This window comes from Ambystoma mexicanum, chromosome 5p, assembly GCF_040938575.1.
Source record: "Ambystoma mexicanum isolate Mex_15411 chromosome 5p, UKY_AmexF1_1, whole genome shotgun sequence".
Classification (NCBI taxonomy): domain Eukaryota; kingdom Metazoa; phylum Chordata; class Amphibia; order Caudata; family Ambystomatidae; genus Ambystoma; species Ambystoma mexicanum.
The window spans coordinates 270,459,384-270,486,251 of record NC_090930.1 but is presented as its reverse complement, the minus strand read 5'-3'; the positions used below and the strand labels follow the sequence as shown (position 1 = coordinate 270,486,251).

General features: G+C 45.8%; 1 protein-coding gene across 2 annotated transcripts in view; it reads right to left on the bottom strand.

Annotated features, from left to right (window-relative positions):
- The window catches only part of LAMP2 (lysosomal associated membrane protein 2), an 868,131-nt gene that overhangs the window by 508,300 nt on the left and 332,963 nt on the right, over positions 1–26,868 (bottom strand). For both annotated transcript variants that reach the window (XM_069612679.1, XM_069612680.1), the window contains exon 6: positions 2,953–3,075. In XM_069612679.1, the coding sequence (XP_069468780.1) occupies positions 2,953–3,075 (123 nt within the window). The remainder of the gene's footprint in view (positions 1–2,952; positions 3,076–26,868) is intronic.

Sequence of the window (26,868 nt, the reverse complement as noted above, 5' to 3'; positions counted from 1 at the left end):
GAAGGGAAAGCAGAAGAAGGTTCCAATGGAGGGGCGCAAGAAGGTCAAAAGAGCAAAAACGAGATTCAGCCCAAGATGGACAGGGGCAGTCAACCTAAAAAGACAAGAAGAATGAAGAGGACGAGCAAGAGTATACAAAGACAGCAGAGCAGCAAGATAGTCTGGAGCAAGCCCATTGAGATTTAAAAACTAAACCGAAATTTAAGTTGGTACTGAAAAGGTAACCATCCAAGGGAAACAAATGGAATCATGGTAAGAAAGATGACAAAGTATGCGATTAGAAGAATGATGAATACATTTCAGAGGAGCAAGACGAAAAGAAGGGAGACCAAAGAATGTAACAAAAGAACAGTATAGGTCTGTACTACACAAGTTGGTAGTGTGAGCAGCCAGGATCATCTCAAGAGGGGTAAAAGTAAGCGGTAGCAATGAAATTTGCAAATACAAGTAGCACTTACACTCAAGGTTTCGGAATGCATTTATTCAACAGTAGTTTTTAAATAAGCATTCTGTAAAAAGGGAAATATATGTAGCAATCAAATACACTTTAAAATACTTCTCTAGCATCGACACAAAGCTAGTAGATACCGTTTAGAGATGCTCCTTGCACACTTCCTACACCCGCAGGTGACTTCAACTAGGACCATAATGGCATTTATATATCACTTTGTAGATTCAGAGGTTGGCAGAAAGGAAATGTTAAAGGGAGGAAAAAGGGTTGAACAGGTTCTCAGAGCATGCAAGCACTTCCAATGGAATCTAGATAAAAATCTTTCCCAGCAATATTAGTTAATAAACCAATGCAACACCTATGAGGGACAGTAAAAATCAACGTTGAATGGAATAGAAGAGTCTGCAGGGAGCCAGGAGAGCCAAAGTCAATTGGAGCAAAGTCTATGGAGCCGAGGCCCTTAGATGGTAAAAGTCTTCCACAAAGTTAGAATTTGTTGAAGAAAAATCACTGTAGGGCCACAAAATGTTACACTTGTGAAAGTTAGAGCAAAAATCAACTCTACTGCAAGTCTCAACTGAGAAGAGCAAGCTACAGACACAGATTAAGTACCCCAAGTCAGAACAGTACCTTTGGTTAGAAGTGGTCCAGCTGGCTTCTGTCTGGTTGCAGCGATGCAGATCCTGGGTCTCAGTCAGGACAAGAGGGAGGCAGTCTGGAACTCCTGCGGCAGCAATTCGGAGGTCGGCAGTAGCTACGGGCGTGCATGTCAGTGAGCACTTCGCAGTTTCAGCATGTGGTAAAAAGCACCACCGCGGATCTTGGATACCGGTTGGGCTTCAATCACTCCTTGAGTCCTGCACTCTGGTGAGGGGACTCTAGCTCTGGCCGCCCTGTTTCTGGAGGGTCCTGAGGGAACTCTAGGAGCTTCTGGTCTAAACACAGACTTTGTACTCGACTATGGATTTCTCTACCCCTGGCACTCAGTTCCTGCAGCACCAAAGCACAGTCAGTAGGGGAAAATGGTCCACCGGATTTAGTCTTGGGTTAGTTGGTCCCACTAACCCAAGGTAAGAAGTCCCTTCCGGAGCGTCCCGTCGATTAAAAAAAAAAAAAAAAAAAAAAAAAACACAGTTTCTGAACAGCAGCAGGGCTTCACCGGGGAAATCAAAGATTCAGGAGGATGCAGCAAGCAAGGTTCGTTCACTGTTTGTCAGGTTTTCCTTCCCAGTGGTCCACTCAGATTTCAGTCCCAAAATCCTCGTCTTTTAAGCAGGTTTCTCCCATTCATGCACAGCCTAGCAGTCATACAAACAGCAGGATGGCTGTCCTCCAAGGTCAGTCAGCCAATCAGGACTGGGTGCATTCAGGCATTCCTAATGAAAGTTTCAGGAATCTCCTCGCGTCCTGCCCTTCTAGACACCCTGGAGCCAGAGGTTTCAGTCCTGAAGCCCACCAAAGGCGAAACGAACAAAGGGCTCAAACCTGGCTTGGCACGCAGAGTAAAACCCAAGAAAGACCACAAACAGAAAATGGTAGGAAAAAAAGACTGGGGCCATTTTGACAAAATGGGTGAAGTACTGGAGCCGAGGATTCAGCCTGCGGTAAAAATGCACAATGGTAGGAAAATGAAATCACTCCCAACAGCCATTTAAGGTAGTTATCGTTACATGAGTAGGTAGGATAAAAGGCTACCAAGTAACACCCCCCCAGCAGTCCACATAAAATGGTGTGTGCTGGACCTACAAAGCCAATTTCACTTTATTATTCTTGGGAACGGTAGTTCGAAAAGGTATTTAAACCTTGTGAGAAATCTAAAGGATTCATCTGACACTGCACTGAATGTGCAGTGTCACATCATACAAAAAGGTAGATGCCTAACAAAAAGGAACAATCAAAATCAGGTCAAAACACAAGGAAAAGGGCTCACTCAGTCCAAGGTTGACATAGTCCTAAAGTACAGCACAAGAGCTCAGGGTCTCCAAGGTTGAAGGGAATTAGCACAGAAATGAGAATTCTCCCCAACAACAAGCACCATTAAAATGTATCTGAATCGGATGGAAAAATAAACCATTATCGCAACTTGCCTTAAAAGTGTGCCCTAGTAAAGTATTGTAATAAAAGCTATTTTTGTAACTTGTATGTCTTTTCTTTATCAAGTCTGCCAAGTGTTAACTTTATTACACAATTGGGCGCCTTTTTCAGTTGAACCTTGCTGCTGGGTCAATGCTACAAGAGTGGTTTTGCTCAACTGTGGTTGTGAATATCATTGCTAACCCTACATCAGGTTCTGACTGAAACTGCAGCAAGTGGACCAGATAGTTATCTAGTTAGATTACACTAAAATAAGTTACTTTACTATGCCAAAAAGATAGCCAATCAAGCCAATGTTAAAGGGAAAAATGTTTCAGCAACCGGAAATATCTCAAGTTTAAATTGATATTCTAAGACCAACACCTGAAGCTTTTTGGTCCAAATTTTGAAGCATCCTATATACTTACAAAAAGAAAGATGAATTCAATGATTCCAATGATGGAGTCGGTGAGAGTAAGGTTTGCTGTCAGGTTACCACAATTTCCAGTGCTGGTTGTTGTATTGGGATTAATATTAATTGGCAAATTCATCTGAAAAGACAAGAACAGGGTAATTACAGCTAATACAGTACACTGTACTCATGCAGATGAACTTGCTTTGCTGCTCACCACTTCAAGCCTTCTCTTGTGCCCCCACTCGCATTTTGGACAGTCAACCACTACGCCCCCCCCCCCATCCCCTCTCCAAGATCTTGGGTTTTACAAAAGGGTTCTCACCTGGATTGACATACTTTGAAGGTATATCTTTTACAATCTCCGGTCACTCACAAACCTCAGACTTCCACACACCTTCTAGTCAGCATTCCAAAGATCAGTCCTTGGAACTCTGCCCCAATATGAAAGCTCTTCTTCTGGCTTTCGCGATCACCTCTTTGCTGACTACACAAATCATACTCTTTTCCCTAGTTCACCCCAGCCTTCTCAGAACAGATTGCCAACTGTCTTTCTGAAATTCAGTCATTGGATGCTGTCCGCTGCCACAAGCGGAACTCCTCAAAAAATTGAAGAGCTTTCCTCATGGCTTCCAACGGCATCCCTACTATCCAATCCCATTTATTTCGATAGCAGTGGAGTGCTGTACAAAGTGTAGCTAGAGTTTGTGCTTGCATCTTTTAACATTAGTGCAGTACTGTGAGTTGATGTCTGTGCATCTGTGTTTCCATGCCACGTTGAGAGATTAGCAAAATTGTATAATTGTGGAGGCATTCAGAGCAGAGAACGAGATCACGTTAGAGCATTGCGGCGTGACAAGTGGATTCTTTGAAGACAATGAGATTCAAGCAGGTTGATAGCTTAGTTGTGCAAGAAGCGTGTGCCACCACATGTGGAGCTTATCTGCTAGGTACACTACTTGTGACTGCTTTGTAGATACATGCAGCCTTAAACAGTATCCTGGCCTGATTCTACCTTCTGTCCGCTTGGACTTGCTCCTTCAACCAAGTCTTGCAACTTTGGGGGTTGCAGAGATTTAAGAATCAACCTGGTGTGCAAAGCTCACCCTATTCTGGTGAAAAGGAAAAGATTCATACCTTGCCAAACTATCAAGGTAATGCAAGATGGGATGGTGAAAGTTTTATATGAGCACACGAAGTCAAAATGAATGTACATTACCATAAGACCTTGAAACAAACTAATTGCAAATAAAACCAGCAAGTAAAGCTATTAAACACTTGGTATTAACATATGTACATCCACCACATTACTTTTCAAACAGATCAAAAAGTGGTGCACCCCGATTAACGTCAGCCCACTTGACTTCAATACTTTAGGTTTCCTTTTTTTTAATCCAATTGTAGGATCTTTCAGTTGCCCTTATGTGACACGTGTCGACAATTCGGTCCTCATCAAGACAGTGCTCCACATTCCTTCACAATTCAAATCCCAGAATTGCAACTCTTATCACACTTTATACATCTGTTTACTGCATGTCTGGTTCTTTAATGCATCCTGATGGTTCCCCTGTATAAAGGTAGGGCAGAGCTTTGCAGGGTTCTGCATGTGCCATGGAACACATTGAACGCTGCAAAGCTCTGCCCAACTTAAATATCCTACAATTATAACAAAGAAAAAAAGAAAAGGAAACCTAAACTAGCCAAGTCAAGTTATTTATCATTCAAGTAGATCATCAGGGAGCACCACTTTTTGATTCCTTTGAAACAAAAAGGTATGGCGATACCTCAGTTCAACCCGTGATGTGCCAGCCAAATTTTCTCAAGCCTATTAAATGGTGAGCGCAGAGCGACATCAGAAACCTGCTACTTGATTTAGTACTTTTCAAACAGTTCAGAGTGAAGTGAAAACACTAGAAAAGTAACGTGGCAAAGCAAGTGAGAAAGCAAAGGCCAGTAATGTAATACAAGTATAGTTCCAATAGTAAAAGTACAGTGGTTATTTTCTTTCTATATCAACCTCTTACACTCAGCAACTTGCGAGAGTAGTTGGAGGAAAAACCCAACCTCTATTGAATAAGTTACATGTTCTCTAAAAAGACCAAGTGTCACATTTATATTGTAAATATTTTTATTGATATAGCTTAATCAACTTTACAATTTTAATTTAAAAATAAGGAAAAAACACAGCTGAAAATACTACATTAAAAGCAAAAAAGAAAACTGATCTTAAAACTTCCACCACATGTCAGTTAACCACCAAAGAGCAAAGACAACAAAAGATGATAAATAAAACCAGATATAGCAAAAGAAAAAAATAGAAATTTCTGTAAACCTAAGGTTTAAATCATTATGGAATGGCTGAATTTCATGGTGTTAAAAAAATTTCCACAGTGGAGCGGTCCTTCAAGCATAAACGTAAAGTTGGAGTTTATAAGCCGTTAGTCACCTAAATGTGGTGTGGCCGTTGAATGCATTGTAAAGCAAGAATAATGAATACATTCACAGGTTGAACATACATCATAAACCAGTTTGATTCATTGTCTGTTCCTCAAATTCAAGGCATGTAAAAACCCAATTACTCCAATTCGACATGAGACATTCAACAAAAAGGACTTGCCAGAAGCGTTCTGGTGAGATTTTTAAACTGTTTAACTGTTTCCTTTAGATGACATGCATTACTTACCATAAACGCATTTCTGATGATTGTATCTGCTTAGATTCACATGCTGTGCATATAGTCCGACATCCAGTGGTCCTCGCAGAGTATTGCATCTCGTCTTTCGAGAGTCGAAAGGGACGTCGGCATAGTAGTGTCTAACACTATCCCTATAGTGACATGATTTGTACACAAAATCCCAATTACTCCAATTCGACATGAGACATTCAACAAAAAGGACTTGCCAGAAGCGTTCTGGTGAGATTTTTAAACTGTTTAACTGTTTCCTTTAGATGACATGCATTACTTACCATAAACGCATTTCTGATGATTGTATCTGCTTAGATTCACATGCTGTGCATATAGTCCGACATCCAGTGGTCCTCGCAGAGTATTGCATCTCGTCTTTCGAGAGTCGAAAGGGACGTCGGCATAGTAGTGTCTAACACTATCCCTATAGTGACATGATTTGTACACAAAATCCCTCACACGCCGAGGTCCCTCCGATGGTATTTTTCTGCCATGAGGGAGCCTTATGACTAACGTACGTGACGGACTACAGAAAAGAGGAAAAATAATGGGACGTCTATGTTCCTTCCATCCGACTGGGGAGGAAGGGTGGGCACATGTGAATCTAAGCAGATACAACCATCAGAAATGCTTTTACGGTAAGTAATGCAGGTCTTCTGATGTTTGTTAATCTGCTTAGAATCATATGCTGTGCATAGACTAGCGAGCAGTACCCAGAGTTGGAGGTGGGTTGTGAGAAGGAACGGTAGAGAAAAGATGTCTTAGTACTGCTTGTCCCACCTGGGAATCAGATCTAGAATGAGCATCTAGACAATAGTGTTTTGTAAAGGTGTGTACAGAACTCCAGGTTGCCGCTTTGTAAATGGACTCTAGGGGAACATTTGCAATGAATGCTATGGATGCCCCAGGGCCTAGAGTAGAAGGTGTTCTAGCCTTGAAGGGCAGTTCTCTTAGCAAGAGAAAAACAGTGATGCTTCCATCTAGATATAGTGGATTTAGAAACTGCATCTCCTTCTCTTCCTGCCGCCTCTGAGACAAAGAACCGATTAGTCTTCCTTAGTGGTCGAGTTCTTTCCATATAAAACATGACCGCTCTGCGCACATCAAGTGTGTGCAGGCTCTTCTCTGCCAAGTTTAATGGGTTTTGCGTAGACAAATTTCCCTGACCAGTTTATCCAGAGTCCATTTCCCTCGGAACGGTTCTGGGGGTACCTGGAGGCGTAATCTTGGCATTGGGCGTTCTCCAGAGTTACGAACAAGTCGATCTCTGGGAAGCACCATTCTGCGAAAACATTGGAGACGATGTCTCCGTGTAATCGAGATTCTTACTCTGCTGGTAGAGGGAAGTCTATGCTGAGTCCGTCTGCCAGAAGATTGATTTCCCCTGGTACATGTGATAACAGGAACATGTGTTTGAGAGCTCACTTCAATGTTCTGGGACAGCTTGGACAGTCCTGGAGAGTGAGTGCTCCCCTGCTTGTTCAGGTAATACATAGCCATGGTGCTGTCCGTGAGGATAAGCACTGTCTTTCCTTGTAGATGTGTTTGGAAGGCCTTCAGTGCTTTGAAGACCACCAACAGAAGGTTTATATGGTAGGACGCCACACTTGGAAGTCCAAACTCCATGCGCAGTCTGATGGGACAGGTGAGGGCCCCCCCCCCCCCCCCACCATCCTGTAAGTGATGAGTCTGGTTAGAGTGGCTTCCACTGAGGGGGGTGGTGAAGGAGTTCCCCTTCACGAGGTTCTCCCTAGACCACCACTGCAGCGAGAGAACCAGGGCTTATGAGACAACCAATAGATCGTCCCATTGTCCGCTGGCCTGACACCACTGGCTGTTGGGCCAATCTTGCACTGGGCACAGGCGCGCGTGAGGAATCAAGTAATGCATGACGCAATCATTCCTAGCAATCGCATGGCTTTGCGTACCATCACCTCGACCGGCTACATATTGAGGGATCTGAAACAGCATGTTTTGGACCCTCTTGTTGGGGGGTGGGAAGGGTAGGGGGTGGGGACGAAGCCGTCCCTTTGTTTCGAATTAGAGCCAGTCGTCGAGGTAAGGATAAACCGGAATAGACAACTAGCGCAGGTGTGCTGCTGCCACTGCCAGTACCTTCATGAATACCCTTGGAGCTGAGGCTCTGCCGAAGGGTAGCACTTTGAACTGATAATGTTTGCCTTTTATCACAAACATGAGGTATTTCATGTGCGCTGGCAACATTGAAATATGAACGTATGCATCTTTCATGTCCAGTGTTGCCATGTAATCCTGTGTGAGCAGGGGGGATTACTTCCTTCAGAGTCTCCATACAACATTTTTGAGGTTTTACAAATTTGTTTGCTGGGCGCAGATCTAATACAGGGTGCATGGTTCGATCCTTTTTGGGTACAAGGAATTACACTGAATAAATACCCTCCTTTATCTGTGACAGAGGCAAACTCTATGGCTTCTTTTTCCAGCAGCTATTCTACTTCCTGAAGGAGGATGAGAAGGTGTTCTGATGTGACACGTATTCCCTTTAGAGGTCTGCATGTCGGGGACCGGCTGAACTCTATACAGTAGCCGTGGGAAATTGTTGACAGTACCCAACGGTCTGTGGTAATTCCCTCCCATGCCTGGAGAAAAGATGTTAACCGGCCCCCGACCGGGGAGGCAAGGTAGGGGACCCGAATCTTCGGTTCATTTAGTGACTGCAGCCGGGGAGCCTCTAGGAGTAAGGCCCCGACCCCTTCCTTTGCCACGACGTTGGCCTTTCTGGGCATACAGCGTGTTATAACCATTGGTTCCCTGAGGGAAGGACCAGTTGTTGACTGAGGCATACTGCTGCTGAGGCTGGCGTTGGCCATGAAAAAGACACCTACTGCCAGGTCCACGCCCGTTAGAGCGTTTAGGTATCTGGTCCAGGGTCTTCAAGGTTTCATGTTCCTTTTTCGCTGTTTCCAGGGCGTCATCAACCGCCTTTACAAACAAGTTGGAGTCCTCCAGGGGTTTGTTAATGAGGGACGCCTGAGTCTCTGGCTTGAACCCTGAGTTTCTAAACCATGCATGCCTTTTGAGGAGTATGCCTTGAACTAAGGAACGCCCAGCCGTTCCTGCAGTCTCTAAAGTATTTTTAATGATGCTTTGGTTCACTTGAGTGCCTTCGGTAACCGTGGCCAAGAGACGGGTGCGGAGTGGTTCAGGAACCTCCTGTAGGCCTTCACGTAACAAGGCGCACTAGGCATCAGCATAACTTGCCAACAGGGTTGTATTGTTGGCAATCTGCGCAGCGAAAGCCGCAGAGGCCGTAACCCTCTTCCCAAGTGCATAGAGCCTCTTCCCTTCCTTATCAGGGGGTGCTTCTCCAGTGGACAGAGGAACCCCCTCCCTCTTCCTCATGGTGGTCACCACAAGAGAGACTGGAATGGAGGGACCTCGAATGTATAGAGGATCAGAGGGGGAGGGGCTGAAGAGCTTCTCAATCCGTGGGTTGACACCCCTGACCAAGGCTGATGTAGATAGAGGGCGTGAGGCGCTTTTTGGAGGAGAGGAATGGCCTGGCTAGCCGGTGGCTTTTCTTTGATGATTTTTTTCCACAAAATCAACCTCGGGGATAGTCTCCCCCGTATCGATTTCAAAGCATGCTGCCGCCTTGCGTAGCATGGCATTGAACGTGGGCTGATCATCCACAGGAGAAGGCTCCCTAACAGGAGTAGTCTGTGGAGAGGCCAAATCCACAGTCTCAGGGGGCAAAGGGGACTGCCATGGCTGTGGGTCACACATCGGGGTCTCCCCCCCCCCCCCCCCACCCCCACCCCCAGCCCTCCACAGGATCTTGCAGGATCCATGAATTGATCGTCCTGGGTGTCAACATAGGGGTCATCTTCAGTGAGGTCATGTGTACAGTTCCTCCTCCTGGGGGTCGAAAAGTCTTGGCTGGAGGGCCCTGAGGATTTTCATCCCTTGGTCTTTTAAGTGTGGTTTGGCCAGAAAAGGAAACCAACCTATCTAACCTATCCATACAGGTCTCAAATCGCTCCCTGGTCCAATACAAAGGCCCAGCATGGACTATGGGTGGAAAAACATGTTCTTCCACCTCTAAACGTCGAGATCTCTCCCACAAAGTGGAGGAAATATCCCCCCCCCACCGTCGCCCTCCGAGAAGCCGTCTCGTGGGCCGAACGGTGGAGAAGTGTTTGAGTCTCACCTTTGACCTAGGGAAGGGTTCCTATGCTCCTGACTCACCTTCGCTAGGTTTCAGCGTCTCCTTGACCTTCTCTGCAGGCTTTGGCGACTCCTTCTCTGCAGGCTTTGGCGACTCCTTCACCAGCCGTTTGAGCATCATCGGAGACGATCCTCTCGGCGACCAACCTCTAAGCCGGGAGCAGATCTTTGGGGTGGATTTCGGTGAAACCGGAACCTTGCCGTCGACGGACGCCTTCTTGCGATGCATCTTGGCGGCGCCTAGGGGGTAGTGCCCTTTGTATTCATAGGCCCAGTCGCTAGGCACGATTGCGGCTGTGTGGAGAGCTGCCAACCCTTTCGGTCGGTGGGAACCACCGGTTGTGCCGGCGTTCCTTTTGGCACAGAGGGCTTCTTCGACTTAGTCGAGGAATGGCCGGGGGGTGTGTGTTTTGTGATGTGTAATTGTCAGTTTCGTCGGGGTCTACATCCCCCAAAGCAGGGCCAGAGCCGTGCCCATCAGGGCCGGGGACAGATGCCGCGGAACGAGAGCGCTCTGTCAAGAGGTCAACAACCCCCAGTGCGGAGGTTGTGTCGTCACTTACCCCCCCCTGTCACATTCAGCGGTCGCGGGCGAGGAATCATCCATAGACATCGCGTAGGCTACCCCCCTTTTGACCCTGCGCTCCTTCAGAGTTTTAGGGCGGAGGAGCTTGCAGGCCGCACAACCAGCTTCATCGTGCTCAAGGGGTAAGGAGCGGTTACACCACTTCTGCCTCTCCTTCCACGGGAACTTGCCCTTACAAACCGGGCAAAATCTAAATGAGTCCTCTCCAAAGCCGAGGACGTTACCAGTGACGACAAACAAAAAGGAAAGGGGGGAGAAAGGGAAAGGCATTCTCAGTATGAGACAGAAATGTCCACCCCGACCCCACTCTCCCTACTGTGTAGGGCCTCGAAGGCCTGGCCACGTGGTCGGCAGCGCCGATGGGATCACCGTCCGTCGAAAGTCTTCTCTCAGCAGAGATCCGGAATGGCCGGTAGGTGATATTATAAGACAATTAAACAAATCGACCAAAGGTCGAGGGGACAAAGGCAATGTCTCTTTACGAGCTCTGCTTAAGGCAACCAGTATTCTGGGTGGGAAAAAACGATCTGAGGGACCTCAGCGCGTGAGTGATTTTGGGTACACTGCACGTCACTATAGGGATAGTGTTACAGACACGACTATGCCGACGTCCCCTTTCGACTCTCGAAAGACAAGATGCAATACTCTGCAGTGACCACTGGATGTTGACTATATGCACAGCATGTGATTCTAAGATTAACAAACATCAGAAATGTAATTCACAACATTATTAAGGCTTCACATTTAACAAGCAGATGATATAACATTTGTTTCCAACAGTGTTACAAAACTGACAAATGTTCCCTTCACCAGGTATTAGATTAAGCTTGGCTAAAATTTCCTTTGTGGGCCACAGATTGAACCTTAACCACAAAGTCAGATCTGTGGTGCAGCGATGGAGACTTCTGTAGATATTGTTCCAATTTGCTGAATTCTTTGATGACAAAAGGTTGTTTTGAAAAATCTTGATATTCTTGGCATTTGGCTCGTGTTTGAATCCAGTCTAGTTGGAAGCGCTTGGTTTTAACCAGGATAGGATTTTGGATTAGAACTTCTAAGGATATTGTTATTTCGCCCAAAGTTTGCTCAACAGTAGTTATCCATTTCCGCTCAAACAGGTCATTAGCCTCACGCATATATGCATGGACAGAATACTGAATGGCAGTGGCGAGTTAGCATGCAGTATACACTTTCTAAATAGGGCAATTAAACTGCATAAGTATCTTGCATGTAATGAATAGGCCAAGTTCATGCCTAATCCAGGAGGCCGGGACACTCTGGAAGTTTCAAGAGTCGCTTCCAAAATTTGGCCTCAAGTCCATTCCACCAGCTTTTGGGGATGATTTCCTTTGTTTCTGCACCATACAATAGGATCAGTGTTACTTTCTGCAAGTACAATTTGAGAATAGGTGTTCGGGAAAATGTTCCATACTTGCTCTGAATAAGGGCGTCTTGTGACATAGAAGTGGCCAATTTTGGCTCTAGGCTTATCATGAACTCTCACATTACCATTATCTGCAAGGATTACACCGAAGTAGACACATTGGGAACCGTTTCAAGGGCTGAATCTTGGATGAGCCATTTAGATTTTTTTACTTGCAATTCGCCTTCTAGAATAGCCACACACCATGGTTTTAGTCTTGACCAAGTTCATAATAAGAAAGTTCTCGGGCATAAAGACCTGGTCATTCAACAACTGTTGTAGCTCTTGAGGTGTTTTCGACATAAGGACTAAATCGTCTATGCACAAAAGAGCTGGAATAGACTTATCAAACAACCTGGGAGCATCGGAAATGACCTATTTGAACTCTCCCTGTATGTCCCAGATGATGAAATTGAAAAGGCCTGAGGCAAGGATACATCCCTGCCTCAGCCCTCTACTTGTGTCAATATCGGGAGTCATTGAACCCTTCAAGTCAACTCTCACCTGCACCTTTGTGTTAGAGTGCAATGCTGTAATCAAATTAGTGATTCCATGGACAGCCTGCAGATGTGAATTTCTTGAAAAGCAGCTCTCTAGAAACAGTCAAATGTGGCTCTCGTCCACAAACAAGATAGATTGGCTACTTTATAGGAGCATAGTGTGCCATAATTGACTTGGTGAGAGGTTCAACTGCAGTCCCCATACCTGGGATAAACCCGGTTAGGAAGGGATCCCGCTGAGCACACTTTACAGCCCATAAATTAAATGAACCTCGCAAAGATCTTTCCAGGTGCATCAAGAAGGGTGATCGGCCTGTAGTTTGCAGGACAGGCACAATCGCCCTTCTTGAATATGGGAATAATAACAGAGTCTCCATGAATCTGGATCTGTGTGATCACTTCGCTGCCCATAACTGCGACGGCCGAAATGCCGACGCCAGTTACAGCGTGGAACAGTGATCATTTAGCTCGCTGTGCCCGCTTCCCCTGCCTCATTTTCTCTTCCTTGCCCCCCACCCCTCCAACTTACCGTTCATGGCGGCACACCTGTGTGCCGCCTGCACCCTGCTATCCCTGCGGCATCAGCTCCTCCCACTAACTTTATGGGCCCCCCTCAACTTTGCTTCTCTCTCGGCCCCGTGGGCCTTGGAGCCGCAGGGACTGTTGGGTAAGAATTCATGTAGAACACTGAGACTACACAACACATCTGCTTGGTATTAGGTAACCCACTTTTTGGTATAGGTCTGTACTACACAAGTTGGTAGTGTGACTCAGCAGCCAGGCCGATCACAAAGGGGTAAATGTGAGCTGTAGCAATGAAATTTGCAAATACAACACTTACACTCAAGGTTAGTTATAGTTTTATTTAACGCCAGTTTTTAAAGAAGCGTTCTTTAAAAAAGGGCAAGTTACGTAACTGTAAATATACTTTCAAAATACTTTAGTGGATACTCTTTGGATACGCTTCTTACTCTGACTTTTTTTTGCCCTATGGGGATTTTAACAACCTACACAGGTTTGAAGGAGTAGGATGGTGTCAGCTATAGTTCAGTGTTGGCTTCACCCGGTGAAGCAATTTTACTACATTAGTATGCCAAGGTGCATGTGTGTTAACCATTTGGTACAAATATTGGTTAAATCCAGCTTGGACACGGTTTTTGGCTTTTTCATTGTATAGGGGACAACAGAGTTAAGGTAAAATGGCAATTCTGATCACCTGGACTATGAAAGCCCATCATAGCAGCTTCCATATTGGTACTAGCTGGTTTAGACCAGTACAAGACCCTGGACGTTCCCTCATTTCCTGTGGCAAGGCCATGGCCAAGTTGCAGTCCCACTGAGCAACCACTTGGTCATCTGATATTTTGGTCCAAGCCTCTTTTGTTGATTTAGTGACCCTTTGTGCAAGGATAAGAGGCTTTGTCCTGCTTTTGTTGCACTTTCAGTTTACAGTCAGTCAACGAGGAGGATGCAGGTGTGCTGGCTTGCTAGAGGGGATTGTTACAATTCCCACCGTTTACATTTTAAACCCGGTCTTAGCCATACAGCCAAGTACAGTAGCTTAGGCATATTCGGGCTAGGATGTTTTGCATCTGGAGGTCTAGTCCAGGTGCCCAAAGTCTCCTACTGTTTCCCCATATCTACTGGGGAATGCCTTCCTCACCAGGACGGTGGTGGTGGTCAGTTTACCACCGTGCATGGTTTTACCCCTAGAATCCTCTGGTGTGGGGCCGTTTCAGGTTACTGGAGCAGTTTTCACCAACCCCACCGACATGAGCACTTAACCTGGAGTGGACAATGATGCCAGATACTCACCATCAGATGTTCCTAGTCTGTGGTAGAGATTACCTGGAGGATAGTCTACCACATTTCTCATACTCCTTCTTAGAGTAGATTTTCCTTGAGTGAAATTCTCTCCACCTGCGAGGACCGCAGCACGTTTTGATGGACCGATTTGTTTGATTCGCCCGAGTGAGTGGGAACATTTTTCCTCCCACTCATTCCATCACTCTGAACATGGGAACTCTTTTTGGTAATTCTTTATGAATTCATGCTTTCCTCCAATGTTAAAAAGGCATCTTTCTGTGCAGTGTTACTGGAAGCTCATTAAGCTTCCACTGTTGGGTTTCTTTATTTTCCCTTGGTTAACACTTACTAAGGCAGGGGGACACGTTAAATCCTACCTGTAACTTTTGTGAAATCACCACCCCAAGTCCTTTGTTGTGCAGAGTGCCTGAGAGAAACCCGACTGGGAGGATAGCTGTCCCAATTAGACAGCCATCCCCAAGTTTTCAATGTTTCATGGGATAGAATTAGTGGGCTCAGCCTGTGTTCCTGCATAAATTCCAAGGTCCTGGCGCAGAAACAGTCAACCACTGGAACAGTAGAATCCAAAGAAGCCCAAAGGAAGAAACCTCCAGCGACTGCCAGAGCCTGCCAAATTACCGCTGCTGTCCCAACCTCCACTTCTGAGTGACAAGCAAGATCGGAACAAGACCATTTCCTCCCTTGGACTGGTGGTCTAACCAGTCCCAACACTAACTCCATTTTGCGCAATCTCTGGAAGTGCTGTGGCCTGCAATTCACCTATACCAGGGTCCTGTGCATCACCACCTGACGAACGAATTTGCCTGAAAGTTTGTGGGCATCCTTCCAGACCTGCAGCAACCCGAGACAGCTCCCCAAAATCTGCTCACACGAGATGCGGGGGGATAGGGGGGAATAAAAAATACTGCTGTGACATCCGTCCAACAGAGCCTGGAAAATGCACCAACAAGCCAGAACCGAGAAGATACTCCATCTGCACGAGAGCTGTCACCAGACACAAAGTCCCTTTCTTCTGTCACCAAGACAGAACAGACAATTTTTAGTCGAGACTTCTGGCTCTGTGGGGCTTATTAACTTGACCGAAGGCTCAGATAAACAACTCTGCCAATAGGACCCAAGTTCTTCATGCACACAGACCTCATTTAGTGCTTTATGTAACATTGATCATTCAATTATAAAATTACAGAAATCTCAAACAGTGTTGCCACAAAACAGATCAACACATACCAATACAGTCAAATTGGACACAGGTTTTGATAGTCACGATCAATGAAAACACTTGTGACAAACACAAAGCAACCCAAAAATATATACAAGTTATCTGGAAACAACAAAGGCCTTCAAAAAACCCTTTCCCCATTCTTACCATTAAGCAACAAGAGCAAGAAGAGCATATTCTATACCTCAAGACCTTCCTCTTTGCTTCCGCTTTCTCTCCTCTCCCCTGCTGATCTCTGCTGGCTGAAACTGCACTTGGTACCTGGCACCCTCTGAGCTCAGGTCCAGGGCCCCTGCGTGCCAGTTGCACACCTGCACTGCCCCCCGCCCCACCCGGCAACCCTTGCACTTGAGGACTGTTTCTGTATCCCCCACAGCACCTTACCAGCACTTGACACCGGATGTCTGCACTTACATGGGCCGCACACTTTATATTATCCTATGCACTGCCCAATTTCTCCCCCCACCCCTTGCCTGCACGTGCAATCTCAATGTCACCTGGCCTAGTAAAATCATTGTCTAGGTCTTCTGTATAAGCGTATTATAAATACCATAACATCTATTCTAAGGGGGTGAAACTGGGTCTATGTAGAAGACTGTGCGTCCAGCATGTTCAACTATCATTTGTATAGATTTGCAATCATGTGTAGGGCACATTCAATACGTTTCATCAGGCCCGAAAAGTAAGCGACTCTGTAGATGCAAAGAAAAACAGTTGCATGAACCACTGACGCTACAAGTCAAACCCCTGTGACTGTACACATTGTGAACATAATGGAAAAGTGCTCTTGCCCGCTCCACTCTCTGCAAATGCTAAAACCCAGAGAGGGTGACCGATCTGATGTCCAAGGCTAAACCTCAATACATCGAGATACAACAGATTTAGTGCTATGCTCGCATTTGGAACTCAGCACAGCATAACAAATTAGCCTGGGGACATGAGGGCTTCGTTCAGAACCTGCACCAGAGTGTGCAGTGCACTTTAATTAGGGGCAACTTTACAAGCCAAACTAATAAAACAAAGGGAATTCTAATTAAAAGTCCTGACACAGCACTCTAACAAAGAAGCAGCTAGCTCCCTACACCTCAGAAGGAATGCACAACTTGTATGAAACGCAAACAGAATGATTTCACAGCTGTCAGGTTGCAAATGAATGGACAGGCACAAACTAAGACAAAAACAGAAATACCGTTTGGTGAACTGTGCGCAATGCATTCATATACTGAATGTTGTAGCAGAGAGCCACATATTGCATAAACGCAGCTGCATCAAATGAATGTAGAAAAACAAATGTATCTCTTACTCAGAGAAGCACACTGATCTCACCCAGTCCCAGGAGCACAGTAGGATCCCTTGGCTCACTGAAAAATATAGCAATCGTGGGTAACTAATGGCATGTGAGGGGACGATAACCCAAAAGTAGGGGTCGTGCAGAGGCCCAACACACCCACTAGTGTTCTCAGCGCACCTCGAGACCTACACTTGAGTCGCATGCCATGTCAGACCTATCGAGCAGTAAGACGACTGCTATATGAAAGTAGGCACGTCTCTGAAGTCATAGAGGTTACATGCCGATTCCAAACTTCCCACAGAGCGTAGATCTAGTCAGCACCATGTTGCAATGAAGGGAGCTAATCCCAAAGACTCATTGAAGGGAGGAAACCACAAACACATGTAAACTTGGCAAGTGTACTAGAAAAGCAGAGCCATCTATACAGACATGACACCATGCTGCTACATTTATGGACCAAGTCCTAAAAGTTAGATAGGGCAGGAGAATATCATTAAGACCTCGACCAAGTGTCAAGGTGATGGATCCACCAAGCCTCTTTCATGGAAAATGTGCGTGAAACATTAGGGGCATTCCTGACAGTGTCCAACACCCACCATGATACCTCATCCACGGAGTGTCTGAATTCCGTTTAGTGTGCAACTAAAGGTGCACTAGGATTTTTGCAACGGATCTGTGACCTGTGCTCAGTAATGTGTACATGTACTGGCCTGAGTTTGACGAGCATATTTGAGTCAACATGGGCATTCTATACAGTAGACTACGTTTGACGTCTTATAGTTGGTGTGGTTTCTAAGGTGCCATTGTTTACCAACTATATCGAAGAATGGCAGTCTTTTAGAGAACTTGCAGACGGAGCAATTTCCACATTGGAACTGTCCCACAAGTGGACTCAAGTCCCAACCAGTGCCTGTAGTGCTGGTCTCTAAACTTGCAGTGCACCAGGCGGTCTCAGATTCTTTTGGCGTTTAAGTGCAAACGTAATTGACTCATCAGGAATATTCAACTGAACCAAGGGACAACATTTTTGAATGAGCTCAAAGGCTAAAATATGGGTGCTATATGCAAGATCACAAACCAACTTGGTTTGAGGTCTCTCCACTTTGGGAGCAAACAATGTATCCTTGGTGTGAACCTTGTTCTCCAAAGAGTGAGACCAGTTTTAGAGTATCCTCCTCACCTTCAGCCTCTCCGCAAGATTGTTCGCATGGAACTGGTCGTCAGATGAGAGTGCAGTAAAAACTGACCATACATCAAGTTTTCCTTTTGACTTCTCGGATGGAAACTGGCAAAGTACAGGAGGGTGTTCTGGTTAGTTTTCTTGTACAGGGAAGACACTAGAGTGTTGTGAATGTTCTTAATAAAAAGATCAAAGAAACTGATCAATGTTGCTATAGTATTCATATAAGAGAAACCTGTGACCGGGTTGGCTGTTGCCTCAATGCTGGAACTGTCCTGCTCGCCTTCATTTTAAGGTACTTTCCTGCTCCTAGTAAAACTTACATGTAGATTTGCTTGCGGATCCTGTATTCCTGGGGCTACAGATAGCATCTCATCCCCCTCCAGAGCTCCCATAGAGAAACATTGGGATGGACAACCCATTGTACTCCAACCCTGCCCTAGGACACCGTTTCTTGGGGAAACTCTACAAGGGAACATCCTGATTAGAACAAACTAACTTTACTTGCCTACATACCCAGAAGAGATCCTGCAGGACTGTCACTTTTGAACCTTGAACACTGCATCCTGCTCAGCTCATAGCCTCTTGTGGCCTAGTGTCCCTTAGAACATTGTGAGAGGACCATAAAATAGGGTTGACTCTAAAGTTACATTAAGTTGGGAAAGTTTGCATCTATAGTTCAGATGGTTTTACGAAGATGTGTTACTGTGAAGGCGATTCTAATATTACACAGTCGATTACTTAAGAAACTTTCAATTGTGTTCTACATGTGTTACTGTGTTTTGATTAATTACTTAGCAAATATTGAACAGTGCCATATATCTAGTAAATGGTTAATTTTATATAAGTATTGGCGTTTCCCTGAATTAGTGTATACTCCGTTCCTTGTACCTTACTACAGCCTTCCTCTCCTAGACGAAGTCTGGCTGCTCAGCCATTCTAACAAACCTTAGTGTGGTTCAGGCCAAACCTCAGAGTTGAAACCATGTACATCCAAGGGGGGGGGGGCTTGTTCCAATCCGTCATAGACAGTAACTTGCGTACAAATCCTGAACACAGGGGGGGGGGGGGCGCGCTTCGGGGTGGAAGAGTCGTTCTAATACTTCTGGTGTATTGAGTCAGTCTTCTCACCAAGACAAATTCCTTGGTCGATCGCAGCAGAATCCACACCTGTGGGGTAAATCAGCAGATAGTCCTGTAACTTCACATTCATTTCTATGGAACTTGCCTTCGCCTCTCAAAGTTGACAGGGAAGTGGGACTGAAGTGCCCCCAGCATTTGACATGGATTCCCTAGGGGCTCAGAATGGGTGCATCTAAAAACATGAGGTTCCATTAATGGGGCCTGAGTGCACCTGCACTGATACCAATAGGGTCTGATTAACGCTCACAAAACAAATAATTCAGGCAAGTAAAGCAACAAGGATATATGGTCTTAAAAAACAAAACAAAGGTTTAGGGTTCCATAGTAGACTATAGAAGGAATGCAGTCGTTCCAAGCAGGGGCAGCTCAAATTAACTTTCACAACATTCTCGAAAATATGGCCATTTCTTATTGACAACTCTAAACTCCACCCTCATGCTCAGCAAAGTTGACAATTGGAGCCAATTCCTTTGCCTTCGTCCATACTCTTTCCTCCCTTTAGACAAAGTCCTCAACTTTGCTACCTGCACTCAAGCGCACCCCCTTGCCCAATCGTGCATCTGCCCCACACCTCTCTTCCAGCAACACTTATTGTATTTATGTACATTTAGGTTAAGGTATAGTCCGCTACTTTTGTTTTCTGTAGTGTCCCTGATCTATGTAACATTAATGAATGGCAAGTGTTCCATGGCTAGAGTGGACTCCATTGCTGAAGTCAGTCTGGTTAAGTTTAATGCCTCCAGCTTGTAATTTTATGCTGGGCATTATGGTTAAAGCAAACAATGTTTGCTTATCACATTTGCTTTAACTTTAAAAGCATTTAAAAATTCCATGCCAGTCAGAAAACATTGACAGCCTAAAGCAATGCAGTATAGTCATGTAACTAATCATGCATGGTAAGCGCAGTTGGAGGACTAGATTGGCATTTTGGTGCTGCAAGTCTAGCTTTAATTGTGGCAGGATTTTACTGGACATCTATGAAAGCAAGCGTAAGCTATTTATTCTTGAATTTGTCTGAGCCGAGGATGGCATTGCAGCTAACACAAAATTACAATTAACGTACATCTTCAATTACAGCATTGTGCACCCCTATGGCGGGCTATGGAACATGACATAATGCAATAAACCAAACAAAAAATATAACTTCATACACGAACCAGACTCGTACATCGGATAAATAGGAGGCAGCTCATGTAGTTCCAGGATGGTCCACACTGAGTGGCATAGGACAATCAGCTGGTAAGGCAAACTGTTAGCGTACACAGAGACCCAGAGGTCATAGGGGCCCATATTCTTACACAATTTACAAAAGGTGGCTAAGTTAGACCATTCATGGCAGTTTATCATTGCAAGAGAAACATTGTGACAACCAGCGACCTGCAGGCCTCAAAAGTTTCGCTGAGAACATAGTCCTGAGTTAGTAACTGAGAGAACGGATCTCAACGACCGGTGGGGGGTGTCTGTACTTCCGCTCCCTATATGGTGGAGGAGAGGCACAGGAGACCCCAGCCAAGATTCTCTATTCGGTAGCAATGGTCGAGCAATCAAGGCCTAGCTTCTCAGGAGGTGATGCAGGCTGGTTCTTAAGTACAGTGTATCCCCAAGCCCCCACAAAGGAATATCCACACTCTGTATTGGTTAGAACACAGTCTTTATATAATCAATAGTTAAGGTTATGTACATTCATCATGATAACTCACTTTGTACTCTGGCAAAATCTACAATGACAAATATTTACAATCCTAAAGTGGTACCACCCTAGATCCCATTGAAGTGCATGAACAATACTGTACAATGTCACACAGACCAATAGAGTGAAACCAGCAATAGAGAGAGGAGAGAAAATAAGATGGTTGAGCAATAGGCAGAATACTGACCCCTACCACTAGGCACAGTTCTCTGTGGAGATCCCCCCACCTGGGCAACCTGTAAAGAAAGATATAGCACAAGCCCAGACCATATATTGCTCTGCAAGTCTTATTTTCCCCTATAATGTTTTTACCCCCCCCAATGTACCTGGTGGAGTCGAGTTCCTCGAAAAGGCGTCGACAAACGTCGAGGGACTCGCTGTTCGGCGACGGGGAATCGACGGCCCTTCTTGAATGCCTTCCCTTTCAAGCGGGAGGCACGGGGCGTCGAACGTCCGTCGACAAACGAGGTAGAACGATGTCGAAGAGGCGGCAGCTTCGTCCGAGCGGTGTTCGTCGGCGTCCTGCAAGGCGGAGGTGTGCGGGGCACCTCGATGACAATAGTTCTGGACCGCAAAGATTGTAGAGACGGGAGCCCAGCAAGGGCGTCGAGTCGTCCGAGTCTTTGAGGTCGTCGGGTGGCGGGAAACCCACCGGCAGGTTTCTCCTCGGCGCGTTGGTCGTCCTCGACTTTCTCCGGCAGGATAAGTGGTCGACGATGCGGTCGAGAGAGTCCTTCGATTGAATGTTCTTAGGCAATGGAGCGGACGGCTCCGATCGTCGGCGGCACGGCGTCAAGTGGTTCCCACGGCTGGGCAACACAACTTCGACGGGCCTCCAGCGGTTCCACAAACCTGCGAACCCTGGTCGACGGCAATGGACTTCGACGGCGTCGATGTCCGGGTGCTTCACTTCGATCTCCTCGGCGGTCCCGTCTCGGGTCGACAGCCTTTCGAGGGTCTGTCTTCCAGGGCACTTCGGCGAAGATGGAGCGGTGCTCGATGGTCCCTCGGAGCACGGGAAGAGGGCGCCTTACCAGGTCCTCTCTCGGGTCAGCCCTCGACGAATTCGACAGCCTTCGGATCGGTCGAAGCAAATGCCACAGCAAGTCTTCTTCCAGCTGGACGTCGAGGATCAGCAGTTCCAGTTACTCTTGAGTGGAGACTCAGCTTCTGAAAGCTTCTGAACTGAACACCCTTCCAGTGGTGAGAGGTCCCCAGATATACTATCCTCACTCTCATCCACGCTGCTGGCACACACTTCAGCAGCCAATCATACTGCAGGGCATTCATGCAGTCAGTCAGCCAATCAGGCACACAGTGCATTCAGGCCACACTCCTCCCTTCCAGACACTCACAACAAGGAATGTGGATTGGGACAAGTACCCAGCCATTCAACACTACACACTGCATTCAGGCCAGTTTCGGGCAGGGCTGTCTCAGTCTTTGTCTCACATGCCAGAAACCAGACAACCACAACAAGAAGTGCATATTGGTCACACACTCCATTCACCCAGGTCCCACCCACAGGAGGTACCCACAACATACAGACACTGGGAAGGCTCCAGCCAGTCTAGCTGGGCCTTCACCACAATACCATACATGGAACTTCCGCCCAACAGCCAGTCAGGGGGAAGGGACAGAGTCAGGGCTTCCCAGGACTTTGGGAAAAACAAGACAACAGGCAATAGAAAGCAAGAGGCCATCTTGTTTTCTATCAGGAATCAACAGATCCCAATGGCAGGGCCTGGGTATCCCAAAATGGAGGACACCCAGAGCACCTGTCAAGTTCAGCATGGAGCTGCCACCAGCCCATACCCTGCTCTGTGGGCCACCCACAGGTGCCCAAAAACATACACTAGGGGCACAGGGTTGTACCCCCTACCCATGGGTGCCTGAAGGGTATCCCATGGGTCTGTTCACCAAACCGAAAGAGAGCTGCACTGCCAGGAGTCCCAAATGGACTCCTGGGCAGAAAACATGACAGAACACATGATAAAAACAGTAATAGGACAAGGATTCAGAGGCCCTGTCCCTCAGATGCATTTCCAGCATCACAGTAACATAGCCCATGCTCAGCCCATGCTGTTTCTGCTTTGCACCAGGTTTCACAGTCAAGGAGCCATAGTTTATATTGGGGGCCCTTTGTAACATACAAGACATGGCAATTGGACATTTCGCAATTATGCATGCTAGGTTCATAAATATGAAGAAATGTTTATATTTACATTGCCTATAATATGCACCCAGTAGACACTCCAGCGGGCTGCAGGAATGCCTGATAACACCAGCCGCCTTGCAGGCCTGTTCTATTTGGGACCAGAAAGCCTGTACATAAACGCATTTCCAAAACATATGGATTAGATCTGCATCATCCTAATGGCACTAGGGGCAAGTCGACTGCGTATCTTTATTACATCTATGCTACTCCATTGGAGCTCATGTAGGTGCAGAGAAGTACATTGATTTGCAACAGTTTGAACCTAGCCTTGAGACACATTTCTGGGGAAGCCAAGCACCTGTTCCCACTCTACATCAGGGATCTCAGAGCCCACGTCCACCTCCCATCTCAGTTTCAGTCCAGGGTTTGTAAGACTATTCCCACTCAATGAGCAACTGTATAACCTGGCTACAGGACTCCAGCCATCTTATAATGTGCACATCAGTGCCAGAAGCGCTGTCACTGCTGGTTCAGCGGGCCAACTGCTCCCATCTACGACTCGCCACCCCATCACTTTCATGCGTCTCAGAAACTGTCTCTTGGGCAGACCCGACGGCTGAGCCAGGTTATCCAGATCTCTAAATAGATAATCATCATACATGCCCCCCACCCCACATAGATGCACCCTATTCCTTGCAGTGCCTTGCAACACCCAGCCACTATTGGCACATTGGGCGAGTAAGGGCAACATACCTAGAGTAGTACTTTGTTCTGGACCAGATTTGCCAACCCAGACTAGCCAGCATTAGGAGGGAATTCATGCAGCATTCCAGGAACCATAAAGATTCATTAAGCCCAGCAGGAACAGCATAGATTCGGACATCAGCTAGCCATTTCGAGACAAACACAGCTGGGCGGCTAGATAGTAAAGCTCAAACTTTGGTAGTTGCGCTCCTCTGTCTTTATAAGGCAGGCACACCACTTAGGGCTAATCTGTGCCCCAGAGGAAGCTTCCAATTAGAAATCAAGGAGGCGAAAGAATGGCACCTCTATATGATAGTGCACATTTATAAAGTTTTAAAGGAATCTTGGGAGGACAATCAGTTTGACAATTGCAATTCTGCCCATAACAGACAGTGGTAGCTGGGACCAGAAGGACATGGTTTCTTAAGGCCACCCATCACTCGAAGCAGGTTGCGATTGTGAGAGTCTTTTGGCGTGTGCGTGATTTGGATTTGCAAGTATTCAAAGGAGTAAGTCTCAGATGTGGATACCTTGCCTGATCTGGGATTCCCATCAATCCCGCAGAGATCAGCCAGAGGGAAGAGGCAGGACTTCGCCTCCAAAGAGATCCTGGATAGCACTGCAAATATGTCCAGTACATCTAAAATTATGGGGAGATTATGTCATGGTTCCCACAGCTAAATCAGGACATCGTCCGCGTAAAGCGATATCAGAGCTTATAGGCTGCCAACCATGACACTGCATCTAGGTATTGCTGGCGTAAAAACGCAGCCAGCGGTTCCATAGCTAATATGTTTAGCACGGGTGGCGAGTGGGCAACCCAGACGGGTCCCCCCCACTGTATACTGCACACTCCAGATATCGCTCTACCCAATTTCAGTCTAGCTGTTGAGGCTGTGTACAAGAGTTTTACCCAGCGGATGAAACCCTCTCCCAACCCAAAGCTCTGTAGCGAGGCAAGCAACCATTCCCAGTAGACCGAATCAAAGGTTGCTGCACACAATTATACTGTATGTGTAAGCTTTAATCAAGGGCCCCTGGAGAACACCACCGCCGGGAGAACACTGAATGCACATTCGATCTTACTTTTCTTAGAATCTCCCTACGCGTGTTTATTCTATGAGCTTACATTCCACTGACATTCTAGTCAGTGACTACATAACATCTCCCTTCTTTACATAAAACAAACAATAGAAAGATGGGAAAGAGAAGGTGGGAAGAGGGGGGGAGAAGGGGAAGGTGAAATGAACATCAAAACCTTGCATAAATAGATAAAACAAGCATTTCTATTGAGCACTATATAAAAAGAAAGGATACAGGGTTTAAATGCTAGTAATAAAGATAGTTATTTAAGTTCCAAATAATTCTTCGGTTTCTCTTGGATAGTCCCCCATTTAGAGCTTCACTTGCATTACAGGGACTATTTGTAGACTCTTGGTTTGCATGGTCATGTACTCCTGGATCATGGTCTACTCTGGTACTTTATTTCCTGAAAATGTCTTTGTACACTTGACGATGTTCCTGGATTAATGTCTTTGTCTTTACTCGTGCTTAGTCTATTGAAATCTTTCTCTATTTTCACAAGGTCATCACAAGACCATCTTCTCCCATCCTCCAACACCACCGATTTGCCATGACAGCTCTTCACTCTGGCGATCTAAACCTGGATTCACCTTTGAGTGTTTTCTTGGGTTCTCTAATGCAAACCCACTCTCCTTTAATTATCATTTCTTTCACCCCATTCTTGCAGTCATAATAGTTCTTGTATTTCTCCCGTTTCTTCCTTACACTTCTTAATATCTGATCAATATCCAATTTTGCTTCTCCTGTGTCCATGAAAATCCAGGCAGGACTCAGTCGATTGGATGCAACTATGCCACGCATCATAGTGAAGGGTTCAACATTGGTGGTGGAGCACAGTGTTGACCTATAGGCACAGAGGGCTTCTTTAAGGGTCTCTCCATGGAAGGTTGTTGGCCATGGCTAATTGAATCTCTCTTTACAAATGTCTTAATTCTCTCTACGAGCCCGTTGGCAATCGGATGGTACAGCGAGGTTGTTATATGTTCAATTGCTCGATCTCTCAGGAATCCTTCTAATGATGTGAATTGAGACCCATTGTTAGACACCAACTCCTTGGGGTCCCCTTCTCTGTTAAAAACTTGTTAAGAAATGTGCGATTCTCAGTGGTGACGTTTTCCTCCGACACTCCCTACTCTACCCATTTAGAGGTGTAGTCTACAAGTACTATAATGTATATTCTAACCGTTTCAAGATTCTCAAATGGTCCCATGACATCTATTGCCAACTTGGACCACACTTTTGAGGCTCTTCTGGTTGCAGTGGTGCTTTCCTTAATATTTTAGATTTGTCACTTGCGGCACAAACTGCAATTCTTGACAATTTCCTCCCCCTCTCTCCACATGTTTGGCCACCAGTAGTTACTTCTTATTCTATTCTTCGTTATACTTCTTCCTAGGTGCCCCTCATGGGCCAGGTTGAGTAATTTCCTTCTAACTTGCACAGGTGGAATTATAAGATCACCTCTATGAGTTCCAGATCCATAGATAGTTCTTTGATTTGTACAAAATCTGCAAGGTCCTGTCCACATTCCTTCCAATCAATAGCTATGGCTTTTCTAATTTCCAGCTATTCTGGATCAGTATCAGTCATTTTTCCATTAGTCTTTACCAATGGCTGGGTATATGGTGGCAATGATATCTCCATCCGTGGATTCAATCTCAGTACCATGGTTGGTTGATAGCCTGGAAAAACAATCAGCTACTTGATTTTGTGCACTTGGTGTATATAGCACACATCAAGATTATAGTGCATAATATCCAGAATCCACCGCCTAATCCTCGGCGATATCAGATGGGGTGCCTTATTGTAGAACATGCACCAGCAGTTTGTGGTCTGTTTTAAGCAGAACAGGTAAACCCCAAATCAGGTTTCTAAAATGTTCTAGGATCCTCTTCACTCCTAAGGCTTCCCTTTCTATAGTGGAGTAATTTAGTTCCGTTCCTCTCAACACTGTTGATGCGAAAGCAATTATCACTGAATTTTTATTTTGGAGCTGTTCTAGCACCCCTCCCAAGCCAACTTTACTGGCGTCCACTGAAATACTTAACTTACCTTTGCAGTCAAACATTCCCAATGCTGGCGCTTGGTTGATGGCAGATTTTATTCTTTCATATTCATCTCTACACTCATTTGACCATACGCATTTAACTGCTTTTTTCATGAGGCCCCTCATATTTTTGATTGTTGGCATAGTCA